At 37.3% G+C, this 24,928-nt stretch overlaps 1 protein-coding gene across 11 annotated transcripts in view; it reads left to right on the top strand.

Annotated features, from left to right (window-relative positions):
- Positions 1 to 24,928, top strand: part of KIAA1328 (KIAA1328 ortholog) — a 350,349-nt gene that overhangs the window by 268,556 nt on the left and 56,865 nt on the right. For 10 of the 11 annotated variants that reach the window (XM_040479015.1, XM_040479016.1, XM_040479014.1 and 7 more), the window contains 2 exons: positions 3,938 to 4,119; positions 20,353 to 20,461. In XM_040479015.1, coding sequence (XP_040334949.1) covers positions 3,938 to 4,119; positions 20,353 to 20,461 — 291 coding nt within the window. Of the gene's footprint in view, positions 1 to 3,937; positions 4,120 to 20,352; positions 20,462 to 22,046; positions 23,770 to 24,928 lie in introns of those variants that run through there. The other variant, XM_040479018.1, reaches the window with a different exon arrangement.

The following is a 24,928-nucleotide window of genomic DNA, read 5'->3' as shown; positions in this document are numbered from 1 at the left end:
CAGACACATAGATCAATGGAATAAAACAGAGAACCCAGGAATGGGCCCACAAGTGTCTGGCCAACAAACCTTCAGCAAAGTGGGAAAGAGTATCCAATGGAAAAAAGAAAGTCTCTTCAGTAAATGGTGCTGAGAGAACAGTCCAGTGATATGCAGAAGAATGAAACTGGGCCACTTTCTTACATCATACACAAAAATAAATTTTAAATGGATGAAAGACCTAAATGTGTGACAGGAAACCATCAAAATCCTATGAGAAAAAACAGGCAGCAACCTCTCCGACCTCGGCTGCAGCAACTTCTTACTAGACATGTCTCTGAAGGTAAGGGAAATAAAAACAGAAGTGAACTATTGGGACCTCATCAAGATAAAAACTTAGGCACAGCAAACAAAACAATCAACAAAACTAAAAAGCAACCAATGGAATGGAAGAAGATATTTGCAAATGACATATCAGATAAAGGGTTAGTATCCAAAATCTATAAAGAACTTACCAAACTCAACACCCAAAAACAAATAATCCAGTTAATAAATGGGCAGAAAACATGAAGAGACACTTTTCCAATGACAACATCCAGATGGCTAACAGACACATGAAAAGATGCTCAATATCACTCATCATCAGAGAAACACAACTCAAATCCAGACTGAGATACCACCTTACACCTGTCAGAATGGCTAAAATGAACAACTCAGGCAACAACGGATGTTAGCTAGGATTCAGAAAAAGGGGAACCCTTTGCACTGTTGGTGGGAATGCAAACTGGGTGGAAATTTTGAGTTTTCCTCAAAAACTTAAAAACAGAATTACTCTACAACCTAGAAATTGCACTACTAGATATTTATCCAAAGGATACAAAAATGCAGATTTGAAGGGGGCACATGCACTCCAATGTTTATAACAGTGCTATCAACAATAGCTAAATTATGAAAGGAGCCCAAATATTCATTGATTGATGAATGGATAAAGAAGATGTGGTATATATCCACAATGGAATATGACTCAACAATCAAAAAGAATGAAATCTTGCCATTTGCAACAATGTGGATGGAATTACAGTGTATTATGCTAAGCACAATAAGTCAGTCATATGTGGAATTTAAGAAACAAAACAGATGAACATAAGGTAAGGGAAGCAAAAATAAGATAAAAACAGAGGTGGCAAACCATTAAAAGACTCGTAAATACAGAGAATGAACTGGGTTTCTGGAGGGGTGTTAGGTGGTGGGATGGGCTAAATGTGTAATGGGCATTAAGGAGGACCCTTGTTGGGATGAGCACTAGGTATTATATGATTAATCACTGGGTTCAACTCCTGAAACCAATACCACACTGTATTTAACTAACTTGAATTTAAATAAATACATTTTAAATTCGTTTTAGTAGGTATATCTTTAAAATTGATTATTGTTTTCTAGAGGTTTGGCAGAGAAGGAAAAGAGAGGAGATGGTACTTTTTATTTAAAAAGTACATGATTATTAGATGAAATGAAAATATGAAGAAATATATAAACTAAATTATAAAAGCTATTCCCTAAGTCACTCTATTTCTGCTTCTTTCCACAGGTTTGGTATCTATTCATCTAGAAGTTTAAAATTACTTTTTGTGTATTTTTGTTTTTACAAAAATTAGGTCACATTATATGCATTCTATTATTGCAAATTGCTTTTCTTTCTATTTCTTTCTTTCTTTTTTCCTTTTTATTTCTTTCTTTCTTAATATTATGTCATGAAGTTTCTCCACAATAGTATAAAGAACTACTTCATTCCTTTTAATAACTGAATATTGTTCCTTATAATAGATGTATCATGGGTTTTTTTTTCACTCATTCTTCTATTGAATATTTGCCTTCAATTTTCTCCTATTACAAGTATTCTGCAGTGATCATCCTTGAACAAATATTCTCATACTGTTGTTTATGTAATTCTATAGAATAACTTCTTAAAAGCAAAATTGTTAGGAGGTAGGTGCATTTTTATTTTGTGTTGACAAATCACCCACCAAAAGGCTATACCAATTTACAGTTCCTCCAGTAATGTATTAAAATGCTCTTGTCCCCTCACTGTCGCTGACACTGAGTATTATACTTTCCCACTTATGGGAAGAGTTTCTGGTTTTAGATTTAGGGTTTGGTTTTTAATGGAAAGTCTGATCTTGTTTGTAATCCTCAGAAAGAATTAAGTTGAGAGGAGGAATTTGTAAATTATAAGAAAAGGAGAAAACTGATGGGCCATAGTCACAGAAGGCATAGGTCACTGATATCAAGAGTACGAATAAAAGGTGTGATTTTCTTTGGAGACATTAATGGAGGAATAGTAGATAGATAAAGCTGGAAATAAATACAAAGGAAAGGAGAGATTTTTTTTTTCTAGTCATCTTTATTTTAGATAAATTAGAAGCCATGTCCCCTGTTGAGATAGTGGATTACCAGGATTGGGTTTGGAATAAAGGTATAGAAATGGAGTATGGAAAATGGGGTAAAGAAGCAGGAAGCAATCAACTTTGGGAGGGATAAACATCGGCTAGTATTGGGGACTCAGCTAAGTTAAGAATGAATGAATTTAGGGGAGTCAGTAGTCTTGGTCGCATTAACTTTCATATAAGAGCAAGCAAAGATATAGTCCTTGGATTTGCCTGCATTTGGAGCTTCTGGGTTAAGGTAAATTTATCTTACATTCACAGTGAGATAGTTTTATTCTCTTCTTTTTCCTGTCTCATGAATAGAAGTTATATGAGCTAAGATATACAGCCACTGCTGAATCCACATGGGAAAGTGATCTCTGAATTCTGGTTAAAAAAAAATTTAAGAGTATAAATTTAATATGCTGCATTATGCTCATATAAAGCCATACTACTAATAGTTTTTGTTTCTTTATATCACTCCAAACATAAAGCTATTTAATTTCTTGGTTTTAGTAATACATTTGATATGAGCAGACATTATTAAAAATTCTGATCAACGTAAACCAGAAACCCAATGACTTTGATAGGTTTACATGATTATAATCCTGGTCAAATTATTTCTGTCTAGGGATTACCTCTGTTTCTGGGGAGTTTGTTTAGTCTTAATATTTAGATTCTACTTTTTGAGTAAAAGTCTTCTCTCTCTCTCTCTCTCTCTCTCTCTCTCTCTGTCTTTTCACTTTAGTACTCACATTGTTCATGGGCATGGGGAAGACAATACCAAAGTGTCATGAGTCTGTGGTTAATTTAAGTGTGAAGGAAGAGGCTGGTGGAATAGTAATGAATATACATCATTCTAACACTTCTTTCTAAACAATAAAATGTTGTAAGGAAATGTGTTAATGGTGAGAACACAGTTTATTAGAGAGAAAAACATATGTACATGTGTTTATTTTCATTAAAATTCCTTTTTCTCCATATTTGCCTTGTTGACTTTAGAATGAAATGATGTGGGGACAGAGACCAGTTATTCCACATGCACCATTGTACTGCTCCTTACATACTCTGGGCACATAATAAATACTGTAACAATTGAAAATGAGAAACACAAATGCGTGTTGAAGCAAATTGGTGATATTTTAATCCCTAATGTTCAATTTTAGTACTTGGAAACATTTTAGTTATGCAAGTCTTGTTTTAGCATACTTTTTATTTCTACAGATATTCTGGTTCTTAGTCATACTCTATGGCTTTATTAGCAGTTTCATGAGTCTGAGTCTCATTTCCCCAACTCCAAATATAAGCTTTTTGAGGATAAAGACCATTTCTTTTCCAAAATTATTGTGGAAAGTTACAAAACAGACCTTCTATAAATTATTCAAATTATATTTCAATAAAAAATAAGAAGAAAAAGAAAGTCCTTACTGCCGTGAATTGCATTTTAACTCATGCTGAATTTATATGCCTTTATGTGATCGCACACCCCCATGTATGCTGTCTACATACAGCCCATTCTTGTTTATTCTTTTTAGTTTATTGAAGTCAAAATATTCTGACTGGCTGCTGGGAGCATCATCATCCATCAAAAAGTACCAGGAGTCCACTAACAGTGGTGAAAATAGAAGGGAGAAGAAGACAGTTGGGTTTCAATCACAAACAGAAGATAATGCCCTATGGACATGTCAAAAGAAAGATGCATATCGACCCCAAAGAGGTAAGCTTAGCATTTATAAGTAGCAAAAGAAGAAGCTGTTCCAGGGCTAGTGGTTGCTAGTGGGTGCTAGCCATGAACTCCAGATGACTTCTACAACCCTAAGCAAGAGTTAAGTGTGCTACAAACTGACATGTGCCTTCAAGGCCACAAGTAGCACATTTGCTAGATCACTGAATCACATCATCCTTTCTCTTAGAATACTCTTCTGAGAAACTGTCCAGTTTGTCTCTCTCTGCAAGCAGCAAACTATAAGGATGATTCAATAGTAAGTATGGTCATAGACACAAAATAATGTTCAAAGTGAGTAAAGAGGACAGGAAATTGAATATAAATTTCTTCTGGAAGAGTAAACTCTAACAATTACAGTTAATCCTCAATTAACTAGAAATATAGGAAGGGTGTCATGGACAATTCTACATTGTGGCTAAAACAAAACCTCATAAGTCTGAAGCATATATTACCTAATAGTCTTTTAAGTGCCAGCAATTCTTGCTATTTTAGATGTCACAGATATTTTAAGATTTTATTTTTAAGTAATCTCTACATCCAATGTAGGGCCCTGACTTACAACCCCAAGATCAAAAGTCACATGCTCCACCAACTGAGCCAGGCAGGCACCCCAGATGTGAGATATTTTTAAATAAATCAATTGTAAAGTAACAGTATGAAACGTTGAATGAAGCAGTCAAATTTAATTATGTTTCCCTATTGTTTCTGGAGCAGCTTTTTTCTTAATCTCTCCTAAAAAAATTTTTTTTAAGTTTATTTATTTTGAGCGAGAGAGTGTGTGAGCAGGGGAGAGGCAGAGAGAGAATTCCAAGCAGGCTCTGCACTGCCAGCACAGAGCCCGACGTGGTGCTCAAACTCATAACACATGACATCATGACCCAAGCTGAAATAGAGCCAGATGCTCAACCAACTGAGCCACCCAGGCGCCCCTCTCATGAGATTATTAAGGGAAGGACTTCATAGCAGAATGCAGCAAGTCTAAGCTTCATTGTAGAAGGAGATGTACAGGAAAGAAATGGCCACAAAAAGTCTTGGAGCCCCCTCTGCTCACACCTCTTTCCAAGATATCTCTTTTTCCTGCTCACAGCCATTAACCCTGACTTCTGTCTTATTTACCTCTTTTTTTTACTGAGCTGGTACTTGCCCATCTCTGCTAGTAAGCAACCAACTTTTGATGATCTCTCTAGCCACTCTTACATTTATGTATTTGAAAACTGGGCAATGCTTTATTAGATCTTGTATAGCGTGCCCTTATCACCTGCCACCTTTGTCATGATTTTTTGTTTTAATTATGATTAATCCAGGAATAATCTTCTCCCAAATGATTGAGAGATGATAATTAGTCCAAGCTTCAGAAGAAAAAGTATCCACATCTTGAAACAAAAACAAGTACATTTTCTTTGACATAAGGCAGAAGTTCTGCAGACCTCCATTGTGTTAGGACAACTTAGACCAACTTTTGTCTTGTTAGACTTTGCTATCAGAAACAGAAATGAAATTGAAGAGACTTCATATCAGATGTAGAATCTTCTTTACTTCCTCTGCTAGTCCTTGAGAGATGGGAAACCCTTCACTCTTTTCTTAGCCCTTGTACTTTGGAGAATAGAGAACCAATCAAAACTGGTGTGGTGGTTACACGGCAAAGCTTAACATAGTTTTCTGTTAACTTGTCAACAAATTTGTGTTGTGTGTCAGCACTAAAATAAAATGGCAAAATGAGAAAAATATAGTGTAATAGCAAAGGGACAAATGACTTGTGTTATTGGTTAAGACCACAGCCACATTCTAGGGCTGCAGTGGAAAAGGCACTTTGAGAAAGGTACCATCAGGCCAGCCCTACCAGTGGTGGAGGTTAATCTCTCCTGGGCCCAGCTACAGAAGCTGTAAGCCTGGAAAGGGCTTGTGTCCAAAAAAAATCAATTTCTAATTTGAAACAAAATCATTTTTGACTAACAGGGGTTCAGAACCCATTACTTTTTGCTGTATAGTCTGCTGACATTTCAGCACTTTCTGTGGTGCACAATGAATCCTAATAGTCATTTTATAATGTTGCTATACCAATCAATTTAACCAAGAGAAAGCTGTTACAATTCTGCAAAGTTTTCAGGAACAGTGTTCACTCATGGTTTTAGTTTTTTCATTAGCTTTTTTCCTTTTTTTTTTTTTTTTAAATGGGGAAAGGTTGTAGTGTTGCAGTGAAAAAAAAATAGAACCTTTTTCATCTTTTTAAGAGAGTTTGTTTTAAGGTATTCACAGGAATTAACCTTTTTTTTCCTTCTTATAAGAAGGACTGTCGTGTGTTTTTTGCTTCTTTTATTCTTATATGAAGCCATTGGCAAAATTACGGTACACCTGATCATTGAGGAGCTGACGTTGCCTCTTTGGGTCCTTCTGCTCATCGCGGAGCTTGTGCATAGATCACAGAGTAGGGCAGTTGGTATTTACGGTGGCTCCCAGCCAGATGGGAGACAGGCCTTTCACGATGTGTTGCCAGGGGTTTGGACACCCTGTTTATCATAAGGCCAGTGACCTAGCACTAATTGCTTAAGTTATACCGCTTGGTTTAATGTCTCTTTAATTGCTTTCCCCTCCGTAACGTGTCTAAATTTTTTAACAAACTTTTCTTCTTTGTTTCCTTTGTTGTCTTTAATCACTAATTACTACATAGGATGTTTATTTCAGGACCATTAATCTTTATTATCAGTCACTTATCCCTTTACCTTTTCTATCCTCCTCACCATTCCATCAACTTTTTTGATACTAAATACACCCACACCCACACCCACACACACACACACACACACACACACACATATACATATACATATACATATACATATACATATACATATACATATACATATACATCTATATGTATATGTATATGTATATGTATATGTATATGTATATGTATATGTATATGTAAAGTATAGACCTCACTGTTGTCTCAAGAAACAGCCTGGGGATCACAACAATGTATACAGTATTGTCAGAATTACTTAAAATATAAATTGTTTTTCACTTGTCAATGCTTGGAATATTCTATTTTAGTTTTATTGAGCTATATGAAACAAGGAGACATTACTTAGGAAAATCTGAACTTGAGTCAAGAACTTTTCAGCCAAAGGCACAACTCTGGAAACACACACTGTTCTTTCCTCTTTTTTCCTCCCTACTCAGCAGTGTTTTCTTCCCTCTCCCAACTTGCCTCGAACCTCCCTTTTCTTACCAATCACTGATTCCCTTTCATAAGAGCCCTCCCAGCTGAGGGCATTTTCATTCTGTTATGTTGGCAGGCTATCAGAGGCCATGAGGCCACTGAGCAGACATGTTCCAGAATCAAAATGTTAGGCCTCAGGGCTTGGCATCACCCATTTCTAAGTGAGGCTGTAAAGCCATCCCAAAGCCCCCTACTGCATTTAGAGCTACCTCCTGTTTGTTCCTTTTTCATGGACCTCTGAATCTTCTTAAAACTTCAAGAAAGGCTGAACCTAAAGTAATTTGGATTTAACTGATGATATTGACTGTGCCCTTCATTTTGTCTTTTGGCTTTTTTAGGCTCTATAATATACAGCAGCTATCACTCGTTGACAGCCCCTGAGGGGCTCCCAAACATATTTTTCTTTTACTGAAAGAGAATTGTTATAGACTCATCTGAAGTGAGGAAAAATCTCTGAAGCTCCTAGGTGTTCCTCTAAGTAAGCTTGTGCTTGCAATGATGTGAATGTTCTTTGTAGTCCATGATAGATTAATATAGGTGACATGATTAAAGAAATAAACAAGTTGGAGTATCCAAAGTATAGAAGCCATTTCCATTTTGCCTCTAAGGAACACTTATTTATGTTTCTTTTATTATTAACATCATCATCATTATTGCATGTTTAATCATTAGAAATGTATATCACAAGATGCTGCTTCTGATTCCCAGAAGTCTGAGCTAAAAGATTTGTTAAAAGTTGAAGCCTTTATCAATAGAACACAGAAGACAACCATAATATAGGGGTATGAATAAACCCAGATATGTAGATTAAATTGTCCTGCTCAGTCCCTTTAAAAAAGGAATTTAACTGGGGCGCCTGGGGCGCTCAGTCGGTAAAGCGTCTGACTTCGGCTCAAGTCACGATCTCAGTTTGTGAGTTCAAGCTCCGCATGGGGCTCTGTGATAACAGCTCAGAGCCTGGAGCCTGCTTCAGATTCTGTCTCCTCCTCTCTCTGCCTCTCCCATGTTCATGCTCTCTCTGTTTCTCGGTAATAAATAAACGTTAAAAAAAAAAAAAAGGAATTCAACTGCAAGAGACCAGGATTAAGAGTTGAAGTTGCTGTATATGGAATATTGTCACTTAAAGCAAAGACTCTACATTTCCCATTGCCCACAGCAGAAAGAAGTATCTCAAAATACAATATAATTTACTTGTTTTTGAATATTGTACATCGTCTCCCACTAGAATATGAACACTCCAAATTTTACAGTTGTGTCCGCATGAGAACATTGCTTAACATGTAGTAGGTGCTCACTATATATTTGTTGTATGAATTAATATAACATTAAGTAGGTAGGTAGGTAGATCTTTCTGTTTCTTTGCCCTGTTTCCTGGCCATTAAGATCTAATAAGTTAGCTTTTTCATCCTCAGTACCTACAGTGATTTAGTGATTTAAGAAATATATATTCTTCTCCCTTCAAAATCCTTATGATTGGCAATGTCAAAGAGATATCAATGGAGTGTGGTCTTAAAAACCTCACTGCTTTGGGGCGCCTGGATGGCTCAGTTGGTTAAGCATCAACTCTTGATTTCAGCTCAGGTCATGATCTCACGGTCCATGAGTTCAAGCCCTGCATTGGGCTCTTCACTGGCGGCATGGAGCCTGCTTGGGATTCTCTATCTCCCTGTATCTCTGCCCCTCCCTATGTGTTGTCTTTCTCTCTCTCTCTCAAAAATATATATTAAAAAAAAAAAAAACAGCACTGCCTTAAGAATCAAGAAAACTGTAGGGTTTTTAGTGTTTTCTTTTATTCTATTTCAGATTTTTTTTAATTTTTTTTAATGTTTATTTATTTTTGAGACAGAGAGAGACAGAGCATGAATGGGGGAGGGGCAGAGAGAGAGGGAGACACAGAATCGGAAGCAGGCTCCAGGCTCTGAGCCATCAGCCCAGAGCCTGACGCGGGGCTCGAACTCATGAACCGTGAGATCGTGACCTGAGCTGAAGTCGGACGCTCAACCGACTGAGCCACCCAGGCGCCCCTCTATTTCAGATTTAATTTATATACTGTAAAATTGCATAGGTCTCAAATGTACAGTCTGGTAAAATTTGACAACTGTATATATCCATACAATTAGGATATAGTAGTTTTCCAGTTCTTTGTGAGAGCTCCATCATGGTCTTTTCCAGTCATTCCCCGCTGAAAACCTCTCTCCTTGGTCTTCACATGACTGCCTTCTGTATCCTCACATGGCCTTTCACTAGCAGCATGCATTCCTAGTGTATTTCTCTCTTCTTTTAAGGACAAAGGGTCATATTGAATTAAAGGCGACCCATATGACCTCATTTAGCCTTAATTACATCTTTAAAGCTTCTATCTCCAAATACAGTCACATTCTGAGGTATACTAAGGGTTAGGACTTCAACACATGAATTTGGATGAAGTGGGGGAACACAATTCAGTCCATAACAACTACTTTCTTTCCAGTCTTTATGCTTTTTTCTTTTTTTTTCTTAACTCATTATTCTCCCTAGGACTTCTTTTATAGTGTAAAATAAAATGGTTAATGTGAACTTCCATAGGGAAGTGCTGATCTTACAGGGAAAGCAGTCTTCCACCATTTAGTATGATTTTATTAGCTATAGCGGGTTTTTTTGTAAATGTTCTTTATCAAGTTAAGAAAGTTCCCTCCTCATTTGCTGGGAATTGTTATCATAATGAGTGTTGAATTTCATCAAGTCTTTTTCGTGTACCTATTGAGATGAATTTTCTTCTTTATTCTGTGAATTTGATTATTTACACTGATTGGAAGATACTGGTATATAATACCCTTTTTTGGTAATGATCTTGTCAGGGTTTGGTATCAGAATTATGCTAGTGAGTTATGCTTAATGAGTCAGGAAGATGTCAGAAAAATGGCAGAGAGGCTCCCCCAACCCCCAGAACTACTGAAAACCCTAGCAAAACTGCCAAAATCAGCATTATCAGAACTCTGGAAGATAGCGAAAGATTACCAAAAAGCAAGCAAATGCTTAGCCAGGAAAAAGGCCACTGAAACATGGTAGGAGAACTTTGTGAAGTTTCCATTTAGCGTTGTCCCACCCCCATCCCCAGCATGGCAGCACACTTGAAGACAACATCCTGAGTTCCAGGAATGAGCACTTGGTCCCAGAGGAAGCAGAGCAGATCTGGTTCTCAAGGAATTGTGTTTGTCTGTTTGCACCTGTCTATTTCCTAAAGGGTTCATCCAAGGGACTGTCTTTGTTTTTCCTAAGTCTGAACTTTCTCAGAACAGAAGAAACTACATGTAGGACATTCCTTGCAAACATTAAAAGCAAAGTGAACACACCATTGCTTCCTGGAGTAAAAAAGTAAGAGGTGAGACAAACAATAAACACACCAAAAGCCAACAAATTAGACAACCATAGATGAAATGGACAAATTCCTAAAAACACACAAATTACAGAAACTGACTCAAGAAAAATAGGAAATCTGAGTAGACCCATAACAAGTAAAGTGATTAAATCAGCAATCAAAAACCTCCCAAAAAGGACAAGCCCAGGATCAGATGACTTCACTGCTGAGTTCTATCAAATATTTAAAGAATTAGCACAAATCCTTTTGTAACTCTTCTAAAAAAAATAAATAAATAAAAGAGAAGGAACACTACTTCACTCATTTCAAGAGGCCAGCATTATTCTGATGCCAAAGCCAGAGAAAGACATCACAAGAAAACTACATGCCAGTATCGCTCATGAAAACAGATAAAAATATCCTCAATCAAAGAGTAGCAAAACTGAATGCAGCAGCCTATTAAAAGAATTACATACCCTAACCAAAAGGGATTCAGCCCAGGAATGCAAAGGTAGTTGAACATACAAAAACCAATCAGTGCAATATATCATATGAATAGAGTGAAGGGGAGGGGTGTCTGGCTGGCTCATTTGGTAGAGCATGTGACTCTTAATCTGAGTGTCATGAGTTCAAGCCCCACCTTGGGCATGGAGGCTAATTCAAACAAAATTGAATGAAGGAATAAAAAAACATCAAACCAACATGGAAAAATCATTTGACAAAATCCAACACTCTTTCATAATAAAAACAATTAACAAAGTAAGAATAGAAGGGAACTTCCTCAACATGATAAAAGGCAAATATGAAAAACCCACAGCTAATATCATACTCAATTGTAATAGACTGAAAGTTTACCCCCAAGATCAGAAATAAGACAGGTATCCCTGTTTTTGCCACTTCCGTTCCACCTTGTACTGGAAGTTCTAGCCAGAGCAGTTAGACCAGAAAAAGAAATAGGAATGCCTGGGTGGCTCAGTCAGCTAAGCGTCTGGCTCTTGTCTTCAGCTCAGGTCATTATCTCATAATCTGTGAGTTCAAGCCCCACATCAGTCTCTCTGCTGTCAGCGCAGAGCCTGGAATGGATCAGATCCTGTGTTGCCCTCTCTCTCATGCTCTCTCTTAAAAATAAATAAACATTTTTTAAAAAAGAAAAGAAATAAAACATATCCAAATTGGAAAGGAAAAAGTTAAACTTTTAGCAAATGAGATTATTTTACATATAGAAAATCCTAGAGGATGCACAAAAAACTCTTAGAGCTAATAAATGAATTCACCAAAGTGGCAGCCTAAAATTCAACACTCAAAAATCACTTACATTTCTACACACTAGTAATGAACTACTGAAATTAAAAAAAAACAATTCCATTTATATTAGCATCAAAACAATAAAATACCTAGCAACAAATTTAACCAAGAGTATAAGACTTGTACACTGAACAGTACAAAACATTGCTGAAACAAATTAAAGAAGACCTAAATGGAAAGACATTTTGTGTTCATGGATTTGAGTATTTAATACTGTTGAGATGTCAGTATTCCCCAAAGTGATCTGCAGATTGAATGCAATCCCTGTCAAACCCCCAATATCATTTTTTGCAGAAATGGAAAAATCAATTCCAAAATTCATACAGAATTTCAAGAGTCCCCAGATAGTCAACACAATCTTGAAAAAGAGGAGCAAAGTTGAAGTACTCATACTTCCTAATTTTTAAATTTACTACAAAGCTATAGTAATCAAAACTATATTGAAATTATACCTATACCTGGCATGAGGATGTGTGTGTGTGTGTGTGTGTGTGTGTGTGTACACACACACACACACACACACACAGATCAATGGAATAGACTTGAGAATCCAGAAGTAAACCCATATATTTCTGGCCAATTGATTTTCAACAGGGGTTGCCAAGACAATTCAACAAATGAATAGTCTTTTCAACAAATAGTGCTGGGACAACTAATTGGATATTCACATGCAAAAAAGTGAAGCTGGACTCTTCATTTATATACCTCAGGCCATACACAAAAATTAACTCAAAATTAATCAAAGAGCTAAAAATAAGAATGAAAACTATAAAACTCTTAGGTGAAAACATCGGTGCAGATCTTCATTTTTCATAGATTAGACGGTGGTTTCTTAGATATGGCACCAAAAGCACAAGCAACCAAAGAAAAAATACACTGGACTTTATGAAAATTATTTTAAAAATTGTGTCAAAGAACACTTTCTATAGAATATAAAGACACCCCCACAAAATGGGATAAAAATTTGCAAGTCCTGTATCCTATGTGTCTGGTATCCAGGGTATGTAAAGAACTTTTATAATGCAATAACAAACAACTAAATTAAAAACTGGGCAAAGGGTTTGAATAAATATTTCTCTAAAGAAGATATTCAAATAGCTAGTAGGCACATGAAAAGATGTACAACATCACTAATTATTAGGAAATCCAAATCAAAACCACAATGAGACACTGCTTCACACCCACTAAGATTATTATAATTTAAAAAATGGAAAATAACAAGGTGGAGAGGATGTGGAGAAATCAGAACCCTCATTTAAAATAATAGAACCACTATAGAGAATGGTTTGGTAATTCCTGAATAAGTTAAACATAGAATTATCATATGACCCGTCAGTTGTACTCAGAAAAATAATCGACAACAGGTGTTTATTTTTTTTAATTGTATTTTATTTATTTTTAATGTTTTAAATGTCTATTCATTTTTGAGAGAGAGGGAGACAGAGTGAGAGTGGGGAAGGGGCAGAGAGAGAGGGAGACACAGAATCTGAAGCAGGCTCCAGGTTCAGACTGTCATTGCACAGCCCAATGCGGGGCTCCAACTCATGAACCACGAGATCATGACCTGAACTGAAGCCGGACGCTTAAGCGACTAAGCCACCCAGGTGCCTGACAACAGGTGTTTGATCAAAATTTTGTACACAAATGTTCATAGCAGCTTTATTTACAGTAACCAAAAGGCAGGGATACCCAAATGCCCATCAACAGATGAATGGATAAACAAAAAGCAGCATATCTGTACAATGGAATATAATTTAACCATAAGACGGAATGAAGTTCTGATATGTGCTTAACATGAATGAACTTGAAAACATTATGCTAAGTGAAAGAAGCCAGACGCAAAAGGCTATATGTTGTATGATTCTATTTATATGAACTATCCAGAAGGGACAAAGCAGGTTAGTGGTCACCAGGGCCTTAGGAGATGGGAAAATGGAAAATGACTGCTTAATTGTTACAGGTTTTTTATTTGAAGTGATGAAAAAGTCCTGGAACTAGATAGTGTGATGGGTACCCAACATTGTGACTATACCTAATGCCTAATACTGTACACCCTAAAATGGTTAAAATGATAAATGTGTTATTTTACCACAATTTTTTAAAAAGTAAATGAGAAAATATTGTTTTCTCTCCTCTGTTTTCTGAAAGAAATGTGTTTATAGCAAATATGTATGTTCATAGCAGCTGTATTTAGTTGGGTAGTCTAAACTGTGGTAACCAATAGAAAAAATATCAATGGCTTAAGGAACAAGAAGTTTCTTCCAAGATCACCTTGAGTTTTATAGTAACACTGGTTAGCGGACTTTGTTCATGGTCACCTCTGCCCTGCTGCTTGTGTTCATAAATAAAGTTCTATTAGAATACGATTTCCATTTTTACATATTGTCTGTGGATGCTTTCATACTACAGCAACAGAACTGAATATTTGCAGCAGGAGTTCAATGGCCCACAAAGTCTGGTATATTTACTCTGTGGCCCCTTCCAGGAAACTGTTGGCCTTGCCATACCAGGTCAGCAAGGAAGAGGAAGGGTATGAAGAGTACATGTGGAAGGTTTTTATAGGACAGGCCTAAAATGGCACAGAACACATCCACTGGTTTTCCACTCAACCACACATAATTATAAGGGGAAAGGAAATACAATCTACCGGGGCGCCTGGGTGGCTTAGTAGGTTAAGCGTCGGACTTCAGCTCAGGTCATGATCTCACGGTTCATGAGTTCGAGCTCCGTGTTGGGCTCTGTGCTGACAGCTCAGGGCCTGGAGCCTGCTTCTGATTCTGTGTCTCCCTCCCCTCAGCTCCTCCCCTGCTCACACTCTGTCTCTCTCTCAAAATAAATAAAGATTAAAAAAAAATTTTTTTAAAGGAAATATAATCTACCTCTTGCCCAGGAAGAAGAGAATTTTGGTGAGTAACTAGCAGCCTCTGCCACAGCAAGCATTCTCCATAATAGTCCCAAACCAGAAATACTCTAAATGTCCATCAATAGAATGAATAAAAAGTCATAATGCATAGAGTGGAATACTATATAGCAAAGAAAACAAACTGCAGCTACATAAATCATTAACATGGATAAATCTCATGGACTTAATATTGAGCAAAAGAAGTCTTCAAAAGAGTAGATATTAGTATATTTCTATTTTTATAAAGTTCAAAAGCAGCAAAATTAAGTCACGTTTTTGAAATGCAACCGTAGTGGTAAAACCGTAAAGAATAGAAAGGGAATAATTATGACAATGGTAGCTGGCTCCTGGAAGTGAGAAGAGGTTGTAATCAGGGATGGATGTTAGTGATGCTTCCAGGTGGCAGTGCTGCCACTTTATTTCTTAATCTGCAAAGGGTTTGTTTTGGTATTGTCTTTATCATTTATTCTGTCTTTCTTTTTAAGTTTATCTTGAAAGAGAGAACACACACCCATGCAAGCGGGGGAGGGACAGAGAGAGAGGGAAAGAGAGAGAATCCCAAGCAGGCTCCATGCTGTCAGTGTAGAGCCCAGTGTGGGGCTTGATCTCACAAACCATGAGATTATGACCTGACCTGAAACCGAGAGTTGGGTGCTTAGCCAACTGAGCCATGCAAGTGCCCCTGTCATTTATTCTTTAAATGAAACTGAATATATACTATAACTCAGGGACGTTTAAAATGCAAAATAAAACAAAGGGCCCAGAAACAGCGTTTTCCTCAAAATTGAACTTTAAGAAGTTATTTTACCATGAGATATTGACTGATGGATGGACATAGACCCCCCAGATGTAAATAAGATATGCTCCATTATGTTCAGTTCTGTGTGTGCAAAAATATATGTATGTGTTTATTTACATATTCAAACATATTTATGAAACTTATCAGCCTAATGGATAATATTCTTAACAGCACTTTTATTTTTTAAATGCATATTGTCTTTGTGTGTATAAATTTAGAGATGTGTAGTTCTATGAATATGCATAACTATATGTAATTGTTGATATGCTTAATATTAAATAAAATTGTATAGAAGAAATGAACATAATTAAAAGCTGATATTTAGCTTCCCAGAAACTTAGTAAGGAATAGAATTTAGAGTATCAAGAAAAAGGAATAAGCTTGTCCTATGTCTTAGAGCAATCGTTCTTAACTTTTAGCAGTCTCATATCCTTTTAGAATTTGATGAAGACTATGGCTCTTTTCCTTAGAAAAATGAATGAGCACATATACACACATTATTGTGCCTGCAGCTATGACGGAGTCTCACATTCATGAAGTACAGTAAAACCTTGGCTTACAAGCATAATTCATTCCAGGAACATGCTTTGTAATCCAAAGCATTCGTATATCAAAGTGAATTTCCCCATAAGAAATAATGGAAACTCCGATGATTCGCTCCACAACCCAAAAATATTCATATAAAAATGATTACAATATTGTAATATAATATAAAATAATAAAGAAAATACAAAATATAAAGAAAAATAAACAAATTAACCTGCACTTACCTTTGAAAACCTTCGTGGCTCGATCTCGCTGTCCGTGAGTTCGAGCCCCGTGTCGGGCTCTGGGCTGATGGCTCAGAGCCTGGAGCCTGTTTCCGATTCTGTGTCTCCCTCTCTCTCTGCCCCTTCCCTGTTCATGCTCTGTCTCTCTCTGTCCCAAAAATAAATAAACGTTGAAAACCTTCGTGGCTAGTGTGAAGGAGACAAGAGAGAGGAGGGTTATTATGTAGAATGACTTTCATTATCACTAATGGATGTTGACTATAGTACAGTATTAATAAACTCTTGTCAGATACTATGTTTAATGTTACTGGCAATAAGACAGCAGAGGAAAAGGTCTATATCTGCAGGCAGCCTGACCTAGAATGAGGCAAAACATTCCTAAGCTTACTCTTGTATGGAAAAGCAAAGGACTGTCCATAGGTGCTTTGAAGTGACAAAAAAATACACTAGTGCCAGTTGTGGGCACCTTCCCACATTCTGAAAAATCACTGATTTTTGCCAAACACCACTGCTTGAGACTGAGTATCTGAGCATAGCAGATGATCACCCACAATCCTGAAGCAAGAGAGAGAAAAGAACCATTGGCTCAGTTGTGATCATGTGACATTGGGCATCACATACTACTTGTATTGCAAGACATCGCTCATTTATCAAGTGAAAATTTATTAGAAATGTTTGCTAATCTTGCAGAACAAGTTACTCCCAATCCAAAGTGTATCCATGGATGCCATGCAAGTCCCTGGACCCTCTGTTACAATTCCTTCTTTAAATTGTCCCCATCAAATGTCACCTGTCTCCACTAAATTTTTGATAGAAATATCAAAACAGAATAAATAATGTTCAGGTCTTCTATAGTAGTGATTACAGAGATAATGATGTTCTTTCACTGCTGGGCATTTCTTCTTCCCTCTCACCTCACCCACAAATCCCTTTCTGTTGGTCGTATCCCTGTTTGCCCATTAATCTCCCCTCACCTCACCCAGGACTCTGTCCAGACAGTTGTAGGAGTTGTGAGCTGCTTTACCTCCCTCCCTTCTCTCTGTCCCACCTATTCCAGGTTCTGCCACGAAAATAATCTCTCCAAAGACCAGGTTGTTGTTGTTGTTTTTTTTTTTTTAATTGTGTTTGTTGCTGCTGTGTTTTACTTTTGAGCCACCTAGCACAATGTTTAAGATCAGTTTGCCATACAAAATCAAAACCCAGCCTTGTTCTTACTAGCTGTGTGATACTGGACCTGGGGCTTGACCTTCCTTATCTAGAAAATGAGGGCAATAATATAATTTAAGGACTGTTGTAAGGAATAGTGAGATAATGCATGTAAAGTGATTTAAAGTGATTAGCAAGGTACAAGGACGTAGTGATGCTCAATAAATACTTCCTGAATACATTAAATATTTAGCCTTGAGGTTTCTAATTTAATGCTTTTGCTGATTCCATGCTCCTTATTCCTTCCTATCACAATAGCACCGCCTGCATTAAATCTTTTTAAATCCTATAGCGATATGTGATCTCTTCCACTTCTTAATTCCTCAGACTTTTCTGTTTATTATGGTGGAAGAGCTTAATGGTGAAAAACTCTGGGATCAGATTATCTAGACATGAATATTGGCTCCTTCACTTAGTAGCTTTGTGGCCTTGGGCAGGTCACGTAAGTCCCCTATGGCTTATTTTGCCTATCTGTAAATGAGATATAAAACTGAGTATCTATTGCAAAGGGTTTTTATGAGGATCAATATAACTAATTTGTAGAAACGACAAAACTAGAGAGAGAGAGAGAGCTAGAGTACGGATACAAACAGAACAGACAAGGAGAAGGGACTGGCCACAAATGCACGTAAGGGAACTTTTAGGGGTGACGAAATACTCAGTTTTATAAAATATGTGTTAGAAGTTCATTTTTTTTAATGTTTATTTTTTTGAGAGAGAGAGAGCACAAACAGGGGAGGAGCAGAGAGGGGGGACAGAGGATCTGAAGCAGTCTCTGTGCTGTCAGCAAAGAGCCTGATGTGGGTCTTGAACTCACAAATTGTGATTTCAGAACCTGAGCTGAAATCAAGAGTCGCCTGTCAACCGACTGAGCCACCCAGGCCCCCTGTGAGAAAATATTCTAACCCTGGATTGTAAAAAGAAACAAGTGAATCTCATGACAAATATTTTTAAAACTGGGTTGTGGCCATAAGCTATAGAAATCTACTCTTTCTCAAACTGTATGCTTAAGATGGTTAAGTTTTATGGCATTCAAATTATAATGAAGCTTGTTTTAAGTGTATTTGTTTATTTATGCGTGCATGCTGGAGCATGAGCAGGGGAGGGACAGAGAGGGAGGGAGAGAGAGAGAATCACAAGCAGGTTCTGTGCTGTGGGTGCAGAGTCCAATGTGGAGCTCAAACCCACGAACTGTGAGATCATGACCGGTGCTGAAACCAAGAATTGGATGCTCAACTGAGCCACCGAGCCATCCCATAAGGCTGTTTTTAAAAAAGATAAATGATATATGGCAAAGGCCTAGAGAAGTACCAGGCACACACTAAGCATATTGTTGTGTCTGTTAGCTGTTATTACCTTATACTACTTTGGGTTATTTATGATTACCAGATTGTTTAGAGTATCTCGTGTTCCTGCTCTCACACCTTCCTTCCCCTGCCCTAAACTAAGTCTGAGCTTAATCCTGGCAATAGCCCTTGCCCATGATTAGGTACTTGCTAAATATTTACTGACTGAATGCACTATAGGTAATGGTGGAGTTTATGTCTAGTATGAAAATGTATTGGTTTGGGTTGAGGGTCCCACAAACTTGTGTATACAAAGAGGACTGAATTGTGCATTTAGGTGGTTCATCCTTCACCTCAGTACATAATAAAGAACAGTTAGTATTGAGTATAGCTTTTGAATACCAAGGATCACGGTGATTGTTTTGATGCTAATCTCTGTAGATAGAAGACTCTTGCTTTCTCTAGACCTGATTTTCTCTGGTCACACCTGAACGGTGCCATTCCCAGAATTATCATACTGTATTCTTGGCATTTGAGGGTCTGGTATTCCCTACACATCAAAGCTATCTTGGTCTTACTTGAATAGTTACGCTTCCCTCAAACAAAGTACATCTTCCCATATAAGTTCTTTAAGCAGCCTACACAGTTGTTACCCAGGAACCAGAAGAAAAACTGTGAATGAGATTCTAACAGTCTTCGAAGGAAAAGGAGAAGGAGAAAATTATTATTAGAAATAATATCATTAGAAATAATAATAATTAGAAAACAAACAGAAACGAAAAACCTTTCTGTCCATGCCATCTCATTGAGCACTCCAGAGGAGAAAACTAATTATCAACTCAACATTGTTTATTAGAAAGGAACAGAGACCAGATCAGCCCTAGAATGGTTAGGTAAGCATCTCTTCCAAGCAGGCATTTGTTTTAGCCCAGTGTCTAGTTCTTTGAAAGAAATATTTAAGATTTATGCCTACCTTGAATGTTTTGGGTTTAGCTTAGGGGCCTAGGTGGTACAAAGTCCTGGGCTCAAAGAGAAGAAAGATCTCTTCTTAGGATAGGGAAAGAGAACAAAATAAAGCAATCTACCTTCTTGGGCATTTTCACAGTAAACTCAAATCAGCAGGAAGATGACAGGCCATCAGGTTTAAAAACAAAACCACTAGCCAGTCTGTTACTGCACAGATGTACTTTTTTTAAACAAGATACTGTGGATCTCTGATGTTTACAAAATCAAAACAACCCACTGAGTTTTTCCATCTGCCATTGTTTCATTTCAGAGAAAAGAAATAGCTTACTTTTCAAGCTTGGGGATTTTTGTAATGTTTAATATATTACTCAGAATGGATTTTTCCATTTCCTTTTAGTGAAAGCCCAAATTAATTCCTTTATTGTTCATACAGGGACATTGGCAGGAATTAGAAAAGATGCGTCCACATCTCCTATGACAACAGGAAGCCAAAAGGAGCTTGTAATCACAACCACATCATCACTGCAGCATGACACTTCCCGGTAAGTGGTTTATTTTCTTTTAATGTTTATTTTATTTATTTATTTATTTTTTTTTTTTGAGAGACAGAGCGCAAACGGGAGGAGCTGAGAGAGGGGGTTTAATATTCTTTAGGTAAGAGCATTTGGGAGGAGCTACTTAATACGGAGTGGAAAGTCTTGACAATTCTTAATAACCATTACTCAGAAGAAAGGCCTTATGTGGAAGCATCTGGATTTGGCCAGGTTGAACTCATGGAGTCCTTTCCTTTATACATGCCCTGCCTTGATTGAAACTGGTTATTGGCAAGGATTTCCAAAGAAATGCAAAGCTAATCCTATCATTCATCAGAAAATGTGCTTAGCAGTAGGTCTTTCCCAATTTATCACAGAATGGTTATATACTTTGACTATAAGTTTAACTAATTGAATTAATTGATACTGAAAATTATGGTGGGTTTTGTATTACAGTTTTAAAGGGTCTGTCAACATTTACTGATACTAGAAACATCTGAAGAGTTAGTAGTTTGATCAGCCTTTTCTGGACTCAGGAAAGAAATAGGGTATTAAAATTTCTTACATCCAGTAAGCCAACTGCCATATTATTCATTTAAAGCTGAATATATAAAGATCAACACCAAAAAGGCATAGTTTAGGGTTTCTTGGTAATACTATTGTTTGAGCCTTAAATTCTCAGCATCTTATCAGATAAATATAGATTTTAAGACTTCATTTTAATTATAAAGAACTTTGGGGAAATAACTCTAATGTAGAAGACAGTAATAATGGTTGCCATCTATTAGCATCTATTATGTACCCAGCACTTTTTATGAATTATCTCATTTAATCTTCATCACTGCTTTATAAAGAGGTACTGCTATCATCCTCATTTCTAAAATTAGGAAACTAAGAGATTGAGTGACTTGTCTAAGGTCACCCAGCCAATAAGATGTAGAAGTAGCATTTCAGACTCCAAAGTCCATCATCTTAAATATTGTAATTGTTGACAACGACAGCCTCCTTATTTTGAAGGTGACCCTCAACTGAAAGAAAATTTAACCAGTTTACCACATTCTTTGTCCATTACTCCTTTCTTTTATTTTTAATGCTGCCATTATTAGCATTTTCCAAGTACCCACAGAGAGCTGTCGTTCTGAAATGTTGCGAGGGCTCCCTCCTTGGACCACTTAGCAGTGTGGCTGAATGCTTGTACTCAAAGGTCCATCTCAGTTGCCTTGAAGGCTTCCTCTGGAGGAGGTACAGGTAAAGAGGAGAAATGATCCAGATTTTCTGGGGCACCTGGGTGGCTCAGTTGGTTAAGTGTCCTACTTCGGCTCAGGTCATGATCTCACGGCTCAGGTCACGACCTCTCAGTTTGTGGGTTCGAGCCACCCATCGGGCTCTCTGCTGTCCGCACGGACACCACTTTGGATCCTCTGTCTGCCTTGCTCTCTCTGCCCCTCCCCTGCTTGTGCATGCATGCTCTCTCTCAGAAATAAAAATAAAAAAAGAAATGGTCTGGATTTTCAATCTTAGTGAATTTTCCTATTGAAGATTAAAGTGAGATCCTTAATGCTACTTTAATGTGTTTTTGATGATTGCATTTCAGTTTAGAGAGAAGCATGAAAAGGAAGAATAAAATATTTCCCCAGTAAGAATTTTGTAGAACATTCTCAGCACACGTTTTCTGAATGGACCATATCAACTTTGTACAATTTTACAAGCCCAGGTTAAATTTGCTGTGAAGACTCATATTTACGCACCGAAAAAAAAGAATTCTCTGTTAGTTCTTAATACTGCAAATCAGCTGAATATAGTTTCTCAAAGGTTTCTTAAATAATGAGTACTTGGCTACATAAAAACGATGTGCAACACACTGGACTTCATCCTTAGAAGTGCATGATGGCATATCATAGGTCTATTATACAAAGCGCAGAGTTGAAAAAAAAGATCCAGTACTATGAAAATCAGTTACCAGGAAGGCACAGTGGTTGCTTTCCAGACTTCAGAATCAGGATTATTTGAATTATTTTTATTTCAAAGTGTAGAAAAGGAATTTTATATAGACTACTTTTCAGTTACACACAAACTCTTAATATAAGACAAAACTCAGTTCATCCTAACAAACCTTTGAAGGTACTGAGAACAAGAGTAAAAGCCTGTCCACCCTTAATTCTGGGAATTTTCAAAACTTGCAAAAGAGGATGAGGGTGGGACAGATGCTGGTGGGAAAAAGGTTCTTGTTTATTCTCTGATAAGTACTAACACCTAGAAGAGTCCCACATGGTTCCATGTGCAGGTGATAAAACCAGGCGTGCAAAGTCATCTTTCTCATTCACAATGTGGGCTGTTAATTGTTCTTTCTGCTGCCTGTCAATATAATGTGAAATTTTCATTCCCCATTCAAGATGGAAAAAGTTGTGGCTGAAAATGTTAACATTTGCATTTTTATTTGTTGATTTATTTAAAGGACAGCCTCTCCTGCAGCAATCCATCACTTGGTGACACCCCAAATATGAATAATGTATTGTAGACTTGCGGTTACAATGTGTAATAAGTGCTAGAGACAGTAAAGGAATGTTAACTATGTTGCAAATGTAATATTTATTGACTCATAAAGTTTATTGCTTTCAAGGTTCAATAATACTGACCATAGGACATTAATATCGCTTATCCTGATTTTAGCTGGGCACCTTTATATGTAGAAATATTCATCTATCTCATGCTAACAAAATAAATACATAATTTGCAGCACAAGCAAAGGAGGCTTTATAGTTTTCTGTGCTGAGGGCTGCGGTGCTTCTTTGTCTGGCCTTCAGCATTGGTCACACACCCCTGAGCTGTCCGAGAGAGTAAGCGCGGCAGTCATCTTGGCACAAGAGCGTGGTGCTGTGGCACCAAACAGTGCCATGCATTTCTGCCTCACTGGCACAGGTAACACCTCACAAACCCACTTCCCCTGGAGAGAGGACTAGAGGGCTTTCCTCCCTGTCGTTCTGAACACCTGGTGGGGGGTGCACCTATGATCAGAGAGTTCAACAAATACTTCTCCTGCCATGACCCAGAGTCAGAGTTTACAGATTCCACTTGATCCTCTAGTCTCCAAGGTGAAACCAGAGCTGGTCAGGTTACCAACTAATTTGTTATGAGCACAACTGTTACTGATAATTAACCCTTTTGTGCCTTCCAGAATTAAGTATGCCCATTGCCACCAAGAAAGATCATTCAGGAAATATCTGACACCCAAAGCAAAAGAAGTCATGTTAATTAGCAACCATCAGCTGTAATTGTCATCCCCATTAAGATGCAGAATTATGTATTTCTTCGTTATAAATAACCTTTCTAATTGTACTTGATGTATGCCAATTTAATCAAAAAGTATACTTGCAACAGACAGATATTTGCATTAATGTAGCTTTGGATCTTCAAATTTTTTATTTCAAATTTAGTGAGAAAAAGCATATTAACAGCTGGATATTCTTTATATGTGGGTATATTTTTCTATCTAGGTATGGAGATCTAATATACTTTATATTAAAATGAAGACAGTATCTTGTGGGATTGTTCAGTGAAACAGAAATCTTGTTGCTTTTTAAAATGCCAGCGAAGTTTCTCTCTCTCAGTCATATGACAACTCTCATTGGTAATTGTTCCAAACTGATAAACAGAGGCATATACCAGGATTACATTCTCAGTCCCTGGTGTAAAAAGTAAAAGTGATGCGATTTGGGGAGTGTTGGTGGGGGTCCAGAACCAAGAAAAAATTCTTGAAATGTCTTTGTTGCAAAAAGGTGATTTTATTAAAGCATGGGGATAGGACCCTTGGGCAGAAAGAGCTGCACTGGGCTGGTAAGGAGGCACTGATTATATACTATGGAGTTGGGGGAGGTCAAGGCAAAAGGGAGTTTTCCAGAAGCACTTTCATATGCTAAAGAAGACTCCTAAAATACTGGAGGCCTAGCTATTGTCAGGCTAGGGTTGTTTTTCCCTCTAGTAAGGCATTAACATGAAGACAGTAGGGAATTTCTGGAGAAATGTTATACTCTGCCTGTCTCAAGTATTTGTCAATGGGCTGCAAGTTATAAGGAAATTTAATTTTACCTGCCATTTCCTCCTTGCCTTTGTTAACTTGGGGCTCCAGGAAACTGAGTCTATACATTTCTGGAGATTACGCTATTTATTGATTAGATTGCCTTTTTCTTGTAATTTACTAAAACGTTTGTAAACTGATGGAGACTCATATGTCCTGCATGACTGTGATCTCTATCAGTTAACCATTGTTTTCTCCCTTTCCTTTGGTCTTGGGCCACCAAGAGTGCCTGAGGAATGTCACACATATCCCACCTAGGGGAGCTGTGCGAGGTGTTAGCTTGCCTTATGCTCCATAATCAAAAGGCTTCTTTCTGTTGTGTCCTGATTCATAAGACTTAAGGCTGATACTATTGCCCTCGTGTGTGTGTGTGTGTGTGTGTGTGTGTGTGTGTGTGTGTG

The sequence above is a fragment of the Herpailurus yagouaroundi genome, unplaced genomic scaffold, assembly GCF_014898765.1.
Source record: "Herpailurus yagouaroundi ecotype Mexico unplaced genomic scaffold, PumYag 142, whole genome shotgun sequence".
NCBI lineage: Eukaryota > Metazoa > Chordata > Mammalia > Carnivora > Felidae > Herpailurus > Herpailurus yagouaroundi.
Note: the sequence above shows the minus strand (reverse complement) of the source record. Positions and strands in the feature narration are given on the sequence as shown.